A 17,347-nucleotide genomic window follows, 5' to 3' on the forward strand; every position below is an offset into this window, starting at 1 on the left:
TGGCATTTCTACTTGAATGCTCAAAAGCACCACAAGGTCAGTATTTTTTAAACTTAGTTTATGATCTCATTGTATCCATTCACTACCAATCACCTAGCACGCTTTATACACACGCATACATGCCCACACATTGAAAACTATTCCTAATTTGAATGGACAGTACCACGAGTTCTGTCACTGAGTTACACGGGTCAGAAACAGTGGTCTTATTTATAATATCACCTGATTCCCTCACTGCCCATCCTGTGGTTTTCACACTTCTTTGTTTCCTAAATTACCCAAAACTCTCTGCCTCTGTCTACCAAGGTACTACCAAGCCCTCATCTCTCACCTGGGCTTCTACCCTAGCCTTCTTATTCACCCTTAACAATTTCCAGTTTTTTTGTTTGGTAATCAGGGAAAATTCCCACTCTTTTCCTAGTTAATTTCTATTCTTTCTTTGTATTTTAGCTCAAAAAAGCTCTCCAAATTCCCTGACTAGATAAAATTTCTCGATTATCTTCTGCTTTGTTGTACTTATCCCAGTTATAATTTTACTTTTCTATATGTATTTGATTAATGTCTGATTCTCTCTCTAGACCTCACAAGGGTACAAGATTATTTTTTTCTTCATCTTCATAAATACTTGATAAGTCAGTGAATAAATGGATTAAATGGTTCCCTAGGGTAATAACTGAGGAATAAAATCCAACAACTAAAATCTAAATGTTTTTATTTAATAGTACAAATATTAAAAGTTATTTTAGTGTGGGAATCACAGGTTGGAATCAGTTTCATTTTTAAATTGTGAAATCTTTGTGAAGAATTTATAGGACCATACTCATGAATGGTACCTAGGAGTTGGAACAACAAAAATTAAAAAAAAACAAAAACACTGAAGCAGGCAATTTTGATTTGTATGTTAAATATAAAATTTCTTTCTACAGAACCAAAAATCCAGAAATTGAGTCATAAGAAAGGAAGTAATACTGACGCTCTTAGAAGAGTACTCTTAACACAAGCAAAGGTAACTATGCTAAACATATTTAAAGATCAGTGGAAGATCCATTCTTATTCTTGGATTTCAGTTAGATAATTGATAACTTTGTGTCTCAATTTTTTAATAATTTTATTATATTTTTGCATCATTTATTTACATGTCTTTGAGACAACAAGAAATTGCCTAATTAAAAAAATTTTTTTTTGTTGTTGGGATCTAAAAGATTCTTATATGTAAATACAAATATTACAGAGAAAGTGAATATGATAGCCAAAATGTGGATTATGAGGATACAAATACATTAACTGATTACTGGCAAAATCAGAACAATCCAATGACAGCAGAGCTCAAGTAAGTGATTTTTGATCCCACCAAAAGTATATCCTTTTTCTTGGTTTATTACTTTTTTCTCAAATATAGCATTATTGATTTTTCAGTTCATTTTGCTAAATATCAAAGGAAAGCAACATTATTTATTACCAAAACTCTGAAAAATCATAAATGTCTTTATTCAAATACTAAAAATTGTTGTAATACTTAACTGGAAATACATGGTTATGTGAAAAAAAGTATGCATTAGACATGTATCCTTAGAAATATATGATAGAGATCACTTCTGTATTGGCCACTTCTCGTAAATATCATTAACTACATAAAATATATTTTAGTATTTCTATTTTGAGATTACAAATGCTTTTTAAAACTATCATTTTTAAATCAGTATTGAATTAAAAGTCATATATATTAAAAACAAGTATGAGTGCTCTATCAACATAAATCAACACTTTCAGGAAAATGATTAATGGATTTGGAAATCAGAATATATATTTTTTTATTTAAAAAAAAAATAGATTCCATTCTTTCTAACCCCTTGAAAATAATACTTTAGTTTATCTTTCAGATACATGTTGTATTAGGGTAAAATACAAACCCACAGTTTTAAATCTTTTATACATTTTTAGCCAGACTACTTGCAAATATATTGCTTGCTTGCTTGCTTGTCATATTTCCAAGAAAGGTCAAGATAAATGTCCATGTGGTACAAATGTCAACTCTCTACAAAGCTATTATTTTCTGTATTGGGGGTTTGTAAACTCAAGAATCAATATATGGTTGACTTAACAGATTATATCAGATATTTCTACACATACCCAGTTCTGGTATCTTGAGTTACTAGCCTGAAAAAATGCAAATAAAATACTTAAGTTTCTTCTTTTACTTAAGGAGATGGTACTAATTTATCATGTATTACTAAATGCATAAAGTTATCTAAGCAGAAATAAGTAATCAAAAGAAAGGAAATGATTGCTCATTATTTTTTTCTGCCTCTGTGTGTTTTTTTTTTAATAGAATCAATTTGCAGCAGTAAATACCCCAAAGAAAGAAACTTCTCAGATTGATGGACCATCCTTAAACAATACTTATGGTTTCAAAGTCAGCATACAAAACTTAGAGGAGGCGAAAGCTTTACACGAGGTAAAACTGCAACAGTAAGGACACATACACATTTCAACTCTTACGTTTTATTCTGTGGTACAAGTACAGAAATTTTTTACAGAGAGAGGACTACACTGAATTCTATACCTGTTCATCTTTATCTTGTTCTTATTATCCTTACTATTTTATGTATTTGTATGAAACAGAGAAACTTTTAAAGTAGTCATCAGTTATTGAGACTGCTTTGTGGTTTCACAATTTTCTCAAACCTTATACCTGAAATTTTTAAAAAGAAGCTAAAATTTAGAAAACGTTTCTCAGCTATTTGAAACTCTGTATATTACTCTGGGATTGTTATATTACCATGTTATATTACATCCCTACCTACTTGCATTGTCTGTTTGGTTGACTTAGTGAATTATTGTTTGTACAGTTCATTTGTTCATGTAATCTTTATAACCCAGTTATCTTCACAGCACAAACCATATGCAAAGACTTCGCTATCTTGAAAAAAATGTACATTCTTACTGGAGAATATATATGAATGGTTCACTGTAAATTTATCTGTATTCACTGTTAATTTATCTGTGTTTACTGTAAATATTTCTGTAAAGAAGACACAACTCAGAACATGTCTGATTGGCACAGAGGTGAAATTAGGATATATTTTCATTGTTTATTTGTGTGCCGTCAGAATGGTAGCTACTAACATATGTTTATTGAGAATTTTAAGTTTGGCTTACATATCTAGGAATGAAATTTTAGATTTCATTTTAATTTTAAGTAATTTATTTCCATTACAACGTTTGCAGCCTCACTGAGATGTGCCATAAATGTAAAATGCATACTGATTTCAAAGACTTAATAGGAAAAAAGAATATGAAATACCTTATTAGTAATTTTTTATATTGATTACATGTTGAATGGGTAGTTTTGATATATTGATTATGTGAAAATATTTTAAATTAATTTAACCTATTCTTTTTTAATGTGAGTACTGGAAAATTTTAAATTATGAATGTGACTTTCATATTTCTTTGGGTCAGTACTGGTTTATACAGTTGTTTTATGTCTTTGCCCTTATAGCTGAGAATATGATTTTTTTGGTTGGGTTTTTGGTCTCCAATAGGTTCTATCTTCTGAGGATTAGATGAGTTGACTAAGAAAAATTTAAATATTGTCCTCATTTTTACCCTAACTTTGATCTAAGATTTTTACTTTTTTAGAATTAGATCAGAACATAGTCTACCTAATAGTTTATTTGCACATTTCTTCATTCAGCAGCATTCATTTAGTTCCTGTTTTATATCTGATTCTATACTATCCCCTGAAGTTCAGATAAATTAAGTAACAAGCTCAGGAATGTTTATCTTATCAAGTACACACCCAAAATTCCAAAGTTAAAGAAAATACTTTGTAAAAAATATTTATTAAAGCAAATGTGATAGACCTTAACAAAAAGACTTGTTGCATTTGATTTTTTCTGTTATTATCTGAAAAACGTATTTTCCTTCTTATACTGTTGTTTTATTCTATGTAACCCTATTTTAGAATCTTGGGCCTTCTTGAAGTTAAAATCTCTCTGAAGGTCTGGCAAGTTGCTCGTAGCTTCCTCACATGCTTTTTGTGTCTCAAGACACAGTCCAAATAGCCACCTGGTGGTCAGATAGGGAATGCACCAAAATAAAACTACTGTACTCTATTCCCTTTACTAGGAAATTGTGCTCCAAGCATTTTTCCTCTTTTCCATTACCCTGGGCTAATCTCTCTTTCTCTCTTCTACATATAAAGTACTCAGTGCAGAAAAAGAGGTTTGTATTCCCTTTTCTTACCCCCTTCTTTACTGATTACACTTGGTAAATCTCTCTCCATCTCTTCATTCCATATGTTGGCTTAAAAAAAGTACCCCTAAGAACTATAATGCATTTTATATTGAGGAGTGAAAAGGCAAAATTGGAGTGTGAAATTTGGCCTAGTGTATAACTAAATCAACCTCCAGAACTCTTTTGGCCCGAAATTGTCTTCAGTCTTCTCCATAGTTTTTCCACATGTTCCTTCTTTTCTAATTAAACTGATTTTTTGTTTTGTTTAGGTTTAGGGAGATGGTTTCCATTTCACAATTTTTGGAGATTTGTTTTATTCCATATGCCTTATACATAATTAATGTTCTTTATATTTTAAAAAGTACTTAATAACAAATTTACTGATGAATGCATGCACTATTACATGTACATGGTAAAAAACTTCAAGACAAAAATATTTACATTGAAAGTAAGCTTCTCTCCCATATGAATTCCCTTCCCCCAAAACAGTAAACAGTTTTGTGTTTTTTGTCTCTTTGCAGACATTTTCTATGCATGTGCTTAACATTTTTTATATATGTGGAAGCATATTACACTCATTTATTCCATTTATCACTGTATTATGGTGATCTTTCCATATTAGGACATATAGATCTGGTTCATTCTTTTCAAAATGTTAAAGGTTACAGAGTATTCATTCTGTGTAGCATTTATGTATGCCACCTAATTTATTGGCAGTAACCAGTTCCAAACTGATAGAGATTTAGGTTTTTAGTCGTTTATAATTTATAAAAACTGAAAATAGTATCATCTTAGTAAACATCTTTGTGCATTTTGTGCATATATTTTGGCCACATAGTATATCTACTGGATACATTCTCAGGAGTAGGAATGCTAGATTGAAGGACATGTCTTATTTTTAATTGAAATAGTTGATTTACAATATTATATGTTTCAGGTATATAGTGATTCAATACTTTTATAGATGGTACTCCATTTAAAATTATTATAAAATAATCGCTGTATTTCCTTGTGCTGTATAATATATCCTTGTTGCTTATTTATTTTATACAAAATATTTTGTATCTCTTAATCCTCTATCCCATCGTGACCTTCCCGCCTTCTCTTCCCAGTGGTAACCACTAATTTGTTCTGTCCTTATAAAATTTTGATTGATATTATTTAGTTGTCCTCCAGAGATACCTACTAAATTCTACTCCCATCGCTAAGGAGAATTTCTGCATTTAAATTTCAACAGATGGCATGCACGATAAATACAAAATATAGATCCTTTATTAAATTAAGGTGACCTGAATAATTGCAGTATTGTAACAGTACTCTCCTATTTTCCACTGCCAGATATCTGTATATCACTGGTACAGTAATGGCTATAATTCCAGCTGTAATCATGAATCCAATCTATATCTTTTTTCCTTATCCAGAGTTTATTCTTAACTCTGTCTTAGAGAAGTAAGTAAGGATTACTGTTAAGTGTTTTTATTGGCATAGGAAGTTAAGTGTAAAAAGCAAAAATATTACATTTTTTGGATTACATGTCAAAGAGAAAATGTACATGGTCAAAAAACTGGCTGTTGTGTTTGACATCTTACAATTCTTATGATTTTTGTTTTCAGGAAAAACTATTTTAAAAATTGTCTATTATATATGAAAGTCTAAGTAACTCTCAGAGAATTAACAAGTAGGAGTTTCAAACTAAAAAGTAGAACTCTTTTGAGTTTAAAGTACAGGTAGAACAATAGTTAACTGAATGGAAAGTAAAAAGTAATAGACTTTGCTTTGAATGTACCTTTTGGCCTAGTCATTCTTTCTCAAATAGAAATTGAGAGGCACTGCATGTACTCTAGAGAGAGTTTTTAAAAGAAAAACATGAATTGATTTAATCTGATCTTACAACTAAAAACCTAGTTTTAATTTGTGAATGTGTCCTATATAGCATTTTTCTGTAATTTTACACATGTATTTCCTCAGAGCCTTAGTGAAACATACTACTTTCAGTTTGTCTCAAAAAAATGCTTAAAACCATGGTATTTATTTCCTTTTATAGATACAAAATCTTACCCTAATCAGTGTGGAATTACATGCTCGAACTAGACGAGACTTAGAACCAGATCCTGAATTTGACCCAATCTGTGCTCTGTTCTACTGCATCTCATCTGACACTCCACTACCGGATACAGACAAAACAGAACTCACAGGTGTAATAGTGATTGATAAAGACAAGACAGTGTCTAGTCAAGGTATTGATCATTTTTATTAATTTTATACCTACATACCCTAGGAAGTATGTAGGCTTCCCTGGTGTCTCAGACGGTAAAGCATCTGCCTGCAGTGCAGGAGGTCTGGGTTTGATCCCTGGATTGGGAAGATCCCCTGGAGAAGGAAATGCCTAGGCACTCTGGTATTCTTGCCTGGAGAATTCCGTGGACCAGGGAGCCTGGCAGACTACAGTCCAGGGGGTCCCAAAAAGTTGGATACGACTGAGGGACTAACACTTTCACTTTCACCGGAGGAAGAACCTTGTGTTGGGGCAGTTTCTTTGCTCAGGGTCTAAACCAAACAAGCATAAAGAACTCCTCTCTACCTCATGGTTAGGAACTTCCTCAAATAGTACTATTTTGTTGATTATGCATCTGTGAGTTTCCTACCATGCACATCTTATAGTCTTATTGTGTCAGATTAAAATAACTAATTCCCTGGTGTTAAACAGAACTTTAAATACTAGGATACATTCACCTTGGCTTTGATGTATATTGTTTTAGCTATTGCTGTATTCAGTTTGCCATTGTTATATTAGGATGCGTGCACCTATGTTCATGAAGAATTCTGGCATTTAATTTTCATTTCTTATATTGTGCTCATAAAACTTTGGTAATAAAGTTTTGCTAGCCTTAAAAAAAGAACTTCTCTCTAAATGTTTGCTGAGGTGGGAATAGGAGGTGTTGTATATAATTTGGTCTTAGATTCATTATTCTTGAATTACTGTTAGAAGTTAGAAGCAGTACAATATAAACAGCTTAATAAAATTTCCAATTAGCATATCTAATTTGATCTAAATATTATATAAAATACTAATTGTTACTGTTGAATTCAAATGATATTGTATCTATACGTTGGGTAGACAGTCCTCCTTATATATACATGCTGGTATTTTGTTGCTAATACAGAGTTTTTCTTTGCTTTAAGAAGTTAAGTTATGGACTTTCCTGGTGGTCCAGTGATTAAGACTCCACCCTTCCAGTGCAGGGAGTACAGGTTCAATCCCTGGTCAAGGAACTAAGATCCCACATGCCATGCAGTGTGGCCAAAAATTTTTTAAAAAAATTTTTAACTTACTACTGTAAGTTAATGGCTTGCAAACTACTTAAAGTATATTCCAATTTTGTTGATATTTCTCCATAAATACATTAAGTTCAGAGGTTTTTCATATAGGATACCACATAAGGCATTTTATAAAATACCAAGTGTTCTTTGGCAGTTTTAAATAGTAATATCTGAATTCAGTCAATTGAGGAGGAAGGTTTAACGGAACAAAACTGTTCAGGAATTTGCAGTTTAATCAATGATGTGCTTGAGCCGGCTTGTACCAGCTCATGAGCCAGTTGCTAAATTTTCATGAATTTTTTGAAGTAGTTGATGTCACATTGGTAATTTGAATTTAGCCATGGTCAGAATTTCTCATGTCTTAGAAATAGGCAAGCAGTACAAATCAGGGCTCCCCCTAACGCCCCCTCCATGGAGAGGTGCTTGTCAACGTTTTCCAGCATACCACTAATTAAAATATTTTCTACTAAGCAAAGCTCTTCCTATAAAAAGAGATAAAGTAATAAAATTTCTTTTTGGGTGACATGTTATCTAGGGAATTTTGTGAATATAGACTTTTAGTAAAATAGCTGAAAACATAAAATTTGAATTTTCAGTTGCATATTGTGCTAGAAAGAAAACCTTTAAGAAAATTTTCAGGAAACAATTATGTGTTTACTTTGGGGAAGCTGTCTTATTTTAAAATATTCTAGTTGTATAATTTTACTCAAAAGTAAGATAATATTACTTAACACAATTATATATAATAAACATTTTGTTTATTTCTTAGATATCAGATATCAGACCCCATTACTTATTAGATCTGGAATCACAGGACTACAAGTTACCTATGCTGCTGATGAGAAGACACTTTTTCAAGAAATTGCAAATATAATAAAGAGGTATTGTTTTTATTTTATGATTTTTCCAGTCCTTTTGTGCTATTGCTGAGTAATGTAGGTGAAGGTAAAAAAGAGAAAGTGAGTCACTTCCTGTGGCCCTTGAAAGAAAAGTTATTCTAGAAAGGATTTTGCTCTCATCTCCAATCACCATCATCATTTCCATCAGATTAGGGATAAAAAAAAGAATATTCTATTCTCAAGACTGAGGGGCCAGTGAAAGACAAATACTAGCTTAGCTTCTAGCTTTTTCCAGTTAGATTTTAGCATTTTTCTGTGGTGATGAAATAATAACTATAAAGTTAAATTGTATCATTGATTAAATAGGGTTCTACTCTAGGAACCACCATTTCAATACCTTTTTACTTTTTTTTTTTTTTTTTAAGAAAATGTTTTCTGAGTTCTAAACAAATCTGTATTTCCAAAATTTTGGATTATAATCTGTTCATAAATCTAGGACTATCTGGTACATACCCTTTTGTGTACATAATTTCTTAAAAATCTCTTTTGACCATTTGATGTTGGCTTTGATGCTTGATAGTAGAATCTTGTCAAAATGTATGAAAACAATGTTTTACCAAAGCTGTTTTAATTTAAAAATAAAACAATTAAGTGAATCTCTTTTGCATGTTCTCAAGAGTATAACTCTTAGTAGCGATGTGTTTCACTTTTCTAGAAACTTAAAACTTCTGCCTGTTGCTAGGTTTAGGTTTTTAAATGCCTAAAAGCAGGCTGGAAAATAACTCTTTGGATTCTGATGTATGGATAAAAGCTGTCCTTGAGCACGTTGTTAAACCCAACCCTTTCTGTTTTGCTTTGGACAACTTTTTCCTGTAAAAGTGAGATGATATACTGTATTAAAGATCAGTGATGATATTTTACTGACTCAACATCTGATTGAATCCCAAATGGGTTAACACAATCTATTTTGAAAATTAGAACCTAGAAGGGTATGATGAGGTGGGAGGGAGGTTCAAGAGATATGGGACATATGTATACTACTACTACTAAGTCACTTCAGTCATGTCTGACTCTGTGCAACCCCAGAGACGGCAGCCCACAAGGCTCCCCCGTCCCTGGGACTCTCCAGGCAAGAACACTGGAGTGGGTTGCCATTTCCTTCTCCAATGCATGAAAGTGAAGTCGCTCAGTCATGTCCGACTTGTAGCGACCCCATGGACTGCAGCCTACCAGGCTCCTCCGTCCATGGGATTTTCCAGGCAAGAGTACTGGAGTGGGGTGCCATTGCCTTCTCCGTATGTATACGTATGGCTGATTCATGTTGATGTATGGCAGAAACTAACACAATATTGTAAACCAATTACCCTTCAATTAAAAAGAATCTTTTAAGAAAGAAAATTAGAACACCAGAAAACATTTTCAAAGAAACAAAATTAGATGTCAGAGCATCAAAAAAAGAAAAAATGATATGCTACTCCCCACCACCCTAGGGAGGAAAAAAGAGGAATGTATTTTTACTATTTATAGCACTGGCGACTGGATGGATTCCCATCCACTTGAGTCTTACCATTGTCAGTCCTATCTTTTATCTTCTCACACAGCTTGTCAACATGTCAGGTACTTTCAGAGCTCATACTGCAAGCAGCTTAGGAAAAGGAACATGTAAGAGTTTTAGTCAAATACCATTTTGTGGGCCAATGCATATCTAGTAGTGTCCCTGGGCTTTGTAGACTTGTGTTCTCCTTGTTAGGTATATTCCTAGCAATAGGAGTACCTGCCAACATTGAGAATCTTGTCAGTTATTTGCAAGTGTAGTAACTTTCTTAAATGTCCATAACGTGAATTATACTAGTTGTTAAGAAAAGTGCAGTAAAGAAAACAAAATTAACTGCTGGTTCTTACTCTACATCACATGGCTACTAGGAAGAGAAGAAGAATTAAATATTAGCATTTCAATTCTGTAATGTTGTTTATGTATTACTCCAAACAACTCCCTTAAAGGTTATTTCCTTCTTAAACCTCATTTGTTGAGTACCTACTTAACACAGGCTTTGCTAAGAGCATAGGCTTGGGAGTCAGCCATCTCTGTCTTTTTGTCTTTGTCTTGAACAAGTTGCTTATCTCTCTAAACTTTAATTTCCTCATCTGTAAAATGGGTAATAGGTATTAGAATTAAGTGTGATAAAGCACATAAAACTCTTAGCCTGGTCAGTACTTAAGTATCAACTCTGTAAAATACAGTGCTAGGTGCTGAATATAAAACTGAATTAAATACAGATGCATAGTCTCAAAGAGGTTTATCGTCTTTATTTTTTCATTTACTTCCTCAGGTGGCAAACATGTAAAGTCATGTAAAGTGCTATTAAACAAGTAAAACCAGATCCACTATATTCTTGTCAAAGACATTTTTTACCTTTCTCTATTTCCTTGAACTATTACTTATACATTTCCCTAGCCTCCCTAACTTAAACAGTTTAAGTTTTGAGCCCTACCTTTTTCTTTTCCCTAGTCCATGCATTAGTCCCTCCTATCCATTTAACCTCAGAATTCGTTTTCAAGATGATTCCTTCTCCTCTCCCGATGCTCGCTGCCACTCCCCAAGTTAGAGCTCTTCCACCTCTCATCTGTACAGGTCTTAGTGTTATCTGCAATATAAATTGTGCAGCAACTTTTTTCTGCCTAAGCAAATAAAATCGTTTTCATGTTTCTGGTGCTCCCTCTCCACAATTTTGTTCTTTACTACTAATTGCATTTACTCAACCTTGTTCTTTCTGTAACTTTCAGAAACCTGGTAGAGTGAATAAAATTTACAAAAATTAAAGAACAAGTTACCAAGATTTTGTTACTGTCACCAAATGTTTTCACAGAAGAAATATGGAATCCTTGGAACTTTGAACTTGAAACAGATAGCTTATCAGCTTTGAGAGTCTTGTAAGACCGAACAACCTCTGGGTCAAAACATATATACATGATAGATCTGAAAATGTTGAAATGACACAGGTTTTCTAAAAGAACCAAATCTTTAATAAATCTATTAAGAGAAGCATTAAGGGTAACTTTTTGTTTTTTTCAGCAGTCATCTCTGAGCAGTAGTAGTTTACAAGAGACACTTGTTAACTGAGAAAAAATTTTCATAGCTATTAAAAAATAAGTGTATTGAATCAATCTATTAACCATTTACCACAACAGAGCAAGTTGCTGATTGGAAAGATAATTCTTACAATAATAAGATGTTACATGAGTCAAAGAAATTCAGATGAAGAAATTGGAAGAACTGTGTAACAGTTATAACAGAAGAGCTCTGTAATAATTTGGCATCCTCTTCATGCTTAGAAATGTATATGATAGGTACTCCAGCAACCTTCCAAAGTCTTCTCTTAAGTTCAGAATGCTTGTCGTTGTTTAGTTGCTAAGTCATGTCTGACTGTTTGTAACCCCATGGACTGCAGCATGCCAGCCTTCTCTGTCCTTCATTGTCTCCCAGAGTTTGCTCAGATTCATGTCCAATGAGTCTGTGATGCAGTCTAACCATCTCATCCTCTGCCATCCCCTTCTGCTATTGCCTTCAGTCTTTCCCAGCATCAGGGTTTTTTCTAGTGAGTTGGCTCTTGACAAAGTATTGGAGCTTCAGCAACAGCCCTTACAGTGAATGTTCAGGGTTGATGTCCTTTAGGATTGATTGGTTTGATCTCCAATGGTATGAAAATGAATGTTCAGAGTTAACTGTGACCAAATTGCAATGCCTGTTCTAAATGAGAAGTATTAAAGCTATCAGCTTCGGGTTCTTTTGTGTGTGTATCCTTCACATCTCCTATCCTTGATGATCTTTAGAGACGCTTGACACTTCTGCCCAAGTTTTTCAAGTTTAGACATTACATAGTTTTACAGGGAGATGCACTCATCATACAGCTAGTTCATCTTTGCTCTGAGAAGACGTTGACATTAATGGAAGAGTTGATGAAGTTGCTATCAACAAAAAGATGTGTTAAGATACTGGATACTATTTTAGAAGACTAATGAGCAGGAATGGTTTTGGGAGACTCTTTTTTTAAGGCTCTAGGACCTTTCTGGACTTCCTTTTAAAGAATCAGTTCAGTTCAGTTGTTCAATTGTGTCCGATTCTTTGCAACCCCATGAATTGCAGCACGCCAGGCCTCTCTGTCCATCACCAGCTCCTGGAGTTCCCTCAAACTCATGTCCATCGAGTCGGTAATGCCGTCCAGCCATCTCATCCTCTGTCGTCCCCTTCTCCTCCTGCCCCCAATCCCTCCCAGCATCAGAGTCTTTTCCAATGAGTTAACTCTTCGCATGAGGTAGCCAAAGTGTTGGAGTTTCAGTTTTAGCATCAGTCAGTCTACACTTAACCTCTGATCTCTGAGCCTAAGTCTTAGCCACATTGTTGCATAAGCCTTTGCTTTCTTTAGCTTCTCCACACTTACGTTGTAATCCTGCTCTTTGTTCCAGAATTACCAGCCACATTGCACTTTCTACCAAGAAAACACTTTTATAGGTTGGGGAAAAGGTCCATTTGGCTGTTGTATTAGATTAATAAGTTTTATTAAGTTAAGTGGTTTTCTTAGAAATTTCTTGTCCTTTTTATATAGAGGAAAGCATATATGTTATCTTTTTCTCCTAATAAGTTTGAAGGCTACTTTGTAAGTCTGTAGTGTAATAATGGATCAAAAGCAGATCACCAGATATTGAAATTTACATTAGGGAATGTATTTTATAGGGCCCTTAATGAATAGGAAAAATGAAAAGAATATTATTGCAGAGGTTCAAACCTAGTTCTTTTGACATCAGCCACTAAATCCTTCAGGATTAAAAATAAGGACATATATGTGATACTCTTATTTTTGTTGTCAAAGTACAAACTAAGGTAATTAAATACCCTTTTAAAGAAAATGGCTGTGGAAGAATGACAGAATATTAGAAAATGGTTCAAGTGTTAAGTGATATAATCTGGCAGGTTGGTCATTCCATAATTCAGAATGACTTTGAAGGCAGTTATGTGAAACCCAACTTTACAAATTTTTGTTATCTTTTACTCTGCTTTTTGGCTTTTATAAATACTAATACAACAATCAGGGGCTTCCCTGATAGCTCAGCTGGTAAAGAATCTGCCTGCAATGCAGGAGACCCCAGTTTGATACCTGTGTTGGAAAGTTCCCCTGGAGAAAGGATATGCTGCCCACTCCAGTATTCTTGGGCTTCGCTGGTGGCTCAGACAATAAAGAATCCGCCTGCAATTCAGGAGACCTGGGTCCAATCCCTGGTTGGGAAGATCCCCTGGAGGATGGCATGACAACCCACTTCAGTATTCTTGCCTGGAGAATCCCCATGGACAGAGGAGCCTAGCGGGCTACAGTCCATGGGGTTGCGAAGAGTCAGACATGACTGAATGACTAAGCACAGCACAGTACAACAATCAAAGTAATTTAGGAACTCTGATCTGATAGCAGCATTGCAGTATTTGTTGCTCAGAAGTTTTTGTTTTCCACTTAAGACTATAGTCAGTTCTTGTCTTGCCCACACAGGTTTCCTATGAAAGTAAATCTTCATGCTATTTTCTTGTGTTCTATAATCGAACTTTTTTTTATGGTGGTCATGTGAAAGTCCTCAGAAGTACAAAATGGCTCCTTCTGAGTTAGATGCAGATTGTCACTTTACCAGTGCAACCGTGTGACCACAGCGAGCACATTTTTTGCCTAGTTTTTGCTGTTTAGCTTCCCCACATTAATCTTATCCCTATTAATATTTCATTCTCCCATTAAACTAAGTCACCTTTCTCTTAAGTTTAGAGGCAAACTTGTCATTGTTGAGGCCTTTCTTTATGTGAGGACAAAGTCTTTACTAAAATTGGAGGGAAAGGAAGAAGTTTCCATTTCTTTCTCAGTATTACAACTGTTTAAGGACAGTAGAGCATAGAGGGGTAGAAAGTGACAACAGAATGACCTGGGAGATCATTTTCAAAATAGTATCCACACATGCCCTCATACTTCACCCCACCCCTGCCCACATTATATCTCAATTTTACCCTCATTCATGCATTTAACTGGTAATGCTTGCCTCCCACCCCAATTTTTAGCAGCCTCTTTCTCAAGTCATATCAAGTAAACACCTAATCTAAGTAGAAACTACTTTTGCTTTACAAAAGTAGCTTCAAACTTAGAACTCTAAATGCCCCATTCCTTCCTATATAGAAATTCTATAGGTAAACACTATATCACCCTTTCCCTGAGAAATATAATATTTCCTGAGAAATACAATAAAAAATAGATTTTTAATTTTGTAGTTTGTTTAATGAAGAAGCAGTCCTTCTGGTTAAAGGTTTAATTTTCTCATTTCTTCTTCAGGTATGATCCTGATATTCTTATAGGATATGAGATTCAGATGCATTCCTGGGGTTACCTCTTACAGAGGGCGGCTGCACTCAGTGTTGACTTATGCCAGATGATCTCTCGGGTGCCAGGTAGGACACTGTGAATGTTTGTTTGTTCAGCTACAGAGCAAATTATGGACAAATAAAGACAAGAGTATTGCTCTAGCCTAATTTTTAATACTAAATTGTGTAAGTTCTAGATACTATCATAACTCCACTATATAAAAATTTAAAAATCAAGAGAAGTGAAAGAAAAATACTGTAATCACTGCTATAGATACCGTTAGTATACCTGTTGTTTATTTTCCTTTCAGTCATTTTTCATATACATACGTAGGTCTTTTGGGCTTCCCTACTGGCTCAGTGATAAAGAATCTGCGTGCCAGTGCAGGCAACATGGGTTTGATTCCTGGGTTAGGAAGATCTCCTGGAGAAGGAAATGGCACCTTGCTCCGGTATTCTTTTCCTGGGAAATCCCATGGACAGGGAAGCCTGGCGGGTACAGTTCATGGGGTCACGAAAGAGTGGGACACAACTAGTGACTAAAAAACAAACAAAAGAATACAGATCTTTATTTTTTATGTAATTTTAATCATACATATATCCCATTTTTACATTATTTTAACAAAAGTATTTTTCTGCTTTATGAGATAGTCTTTATAATCATTATGAAGTACAAAACATTTCTTTGACTTGGCATACCATAATTTTATTTGTCTGTTTCTATGTTTTATCTATTTGGTGAGGGAGGAGGAGATGGTAGAGAAATACTAACTTGTTTTTTTGGGGGGGGGGGTATCAGGCTAAAAAATTACATGAATTTTGAAGTCTGTTCCTCAAAAGTGTTATTCTAATTGAAGAGGGAGACAATAATAACATTCATACCAAAATTCGTTTTTTTAAAGCATTTTTAAAATTATGTTTTCTTTATAGTTACCAAATTTTTAATAACTTTGTTTTAAAGGCCCCCTCCCCCCCCAACACACACACAAGTCTGACTAGGACAAAGTAGCATATAGTTCCAGAGGCTTAAAGGTCAAATAGAAGATTAGTAAAACCAATCAAGATACCTCCTGAAAGGGGTTATGAAGTCAACAAAATATCCAAAGTGTTGGTAAACAGAAAGAGAAGGGTTGAAGCCAGAAGATTCAAGGACAGCAAATATTTTGAGCTTTGCAAAATCTTAGGATAAAAAGATAGCTGCTTTTAGCTTTTCATGGAATTAATTTTTTGTAGCTTCTGTGTCCCTTGAGCGAGGAATAGTGATACATTTCAGTTTTTACATCATTTCATTGGGGATAGGGTTCTGAACATTGAGAATAGGTAGCATGAGTGTTCAGTGCACTTTCTAGTTGATTAATTTGTAACAAGGTATATGACTTCAGAATAATGAAATGAAACTTCCTGTCCTTTTAGAACATTCCTGAAACCACTTATGAAGTGGCATGAAACGGTAGAAAGGGCATGATTTAAGGAAGCCTAGTAAAGAGCACTAGTGGTAAACAGTTCATTCTGCAGAAAGATGACCTGGGTTCGAGCCCTGGCCAACAGGATTTGGATGTCCAACAGGATAGATTACTTAACCTATCGATACTTCAGTTTGTTCATCTGTAAAATGGGGATGTAATGGAACTTATCTCATAGGGTGATTGTAAAATACTGAGAACAGAGCCTGAGAATGTAATAAACATTATGTAGGTGTTAAGCTGAAACCTTTTTTTAAATTGATTTATAATATAGTGTTAGTTTCATGCAGTAGAGCACAGGAAATTGTACCCATTATCTTGTAATAAACTATAATGGAATATAATCTGCAAACATGCTAAATCACTATGCTATACATTTGAACAAATCTTTTAAGCATTATGTCTCTAAAATAAAGAAGAGTGGTAGGTGTGTCTACATTGTCTTTATAATCAACTAACCCAGGTTTAGAATACTAGTTTTTGTTACTACATGACCTGGGGCAAGATAAAACATTTCTGAGTAGAAAGTACAATTTTTATTTTGCACTATAGTACAAACATAATAAAGTAGCTGTATTAAAATAAAGTTCTTGGACTCAACAGACATTCAAATACCATTGTTTAGTTCAGTTGTATCTGACTCTCTGCGACCCCATGGACTTGCAGCACTCCAGGCTTCCTTGTCCTTCACTATCTCCTGGAGTTTGCTCAAACTGATGTCATTGAGTTGATGAATATACTTGTTATTCCAGAGCCTCTAATCAACAACATTCATTTATACCCAGTGTTATATACTGGAAACACATTTTGATTTCTATTCTAGATATAATTATCACTTAGAAAAACTAAACTCAGAAGTCTATATGCTATAAGAGGTACTCTTCAACTAGTTCTTTATATATAGTTAATAGAATTTCATCCTCAATACGAACATCATTAATTAACGTCAACAAATTTTCAGAGAATTGTTTAGGTTAAAAATTCTACCATTTTTTTTTTGCAAGAGATGACAAGTTTCATAATAAATGTTTTTCATCCAAACACCAAAGAATGATGTGATATTAGGTATTCATAAAAATAGCATGTAATTATCATATTTA

The 17,347-nt window shown here is 34.0% G+C and overlaps 1 protein-coding gene across 7 annotated transcripts in view; it reads left to right on the top strand.

The window, feature by feature from the left end:
* REV3L (REV3 like, DNA directed polymerase zeta catalytic subunit) overlaps positions 1–17,347 on the top strand; it is a 178,112-nt gene that overhangs the window by 112,860 nt on the left and 47,905 nt on the right. For all 7 annotated transcript variants that reach the window (XM_024996589.2, XM_024996590.2, XM_059889687.1 and 4 more), the window contains exons 15-19: positions 927–1,006; positions 2,330–2,455; positions 6,284–6,476; positions 8,330–8,441; positions 14,756–14,871. In XM_024996589.2, coding sequence (XP_024852357.1) covers positions 927–1,006; positions 2,330–2,455; positions 6,284–6,476; positions 8,330–8,441; positions 14,756–14,871 — 627 coding nt within the window. The remainder of the gene's footprint in view (positions 1–926; positions 1,007–2,329; positions 2,456–6,283; positions 6,477–8,329; positions 8,442–14,755; positions 14,872–17,347) is intronic.

The sequence above is a fragment of the Bos taurus genome, chromosome 9, assembly GCF_002263795.3.
Source record: "Bos taurus isolate L1 Dominette 01449 registration number 42190680 breed Hereford chromosome 9, ARS-UCD2.0, whole genome shotgun sequence".
Taxonomy (NCBI): Eukaryota; Metazoa; Chordata; class Mammalia; order Artiodactyla; family Bovidae; genus Bos; species Bos taurus.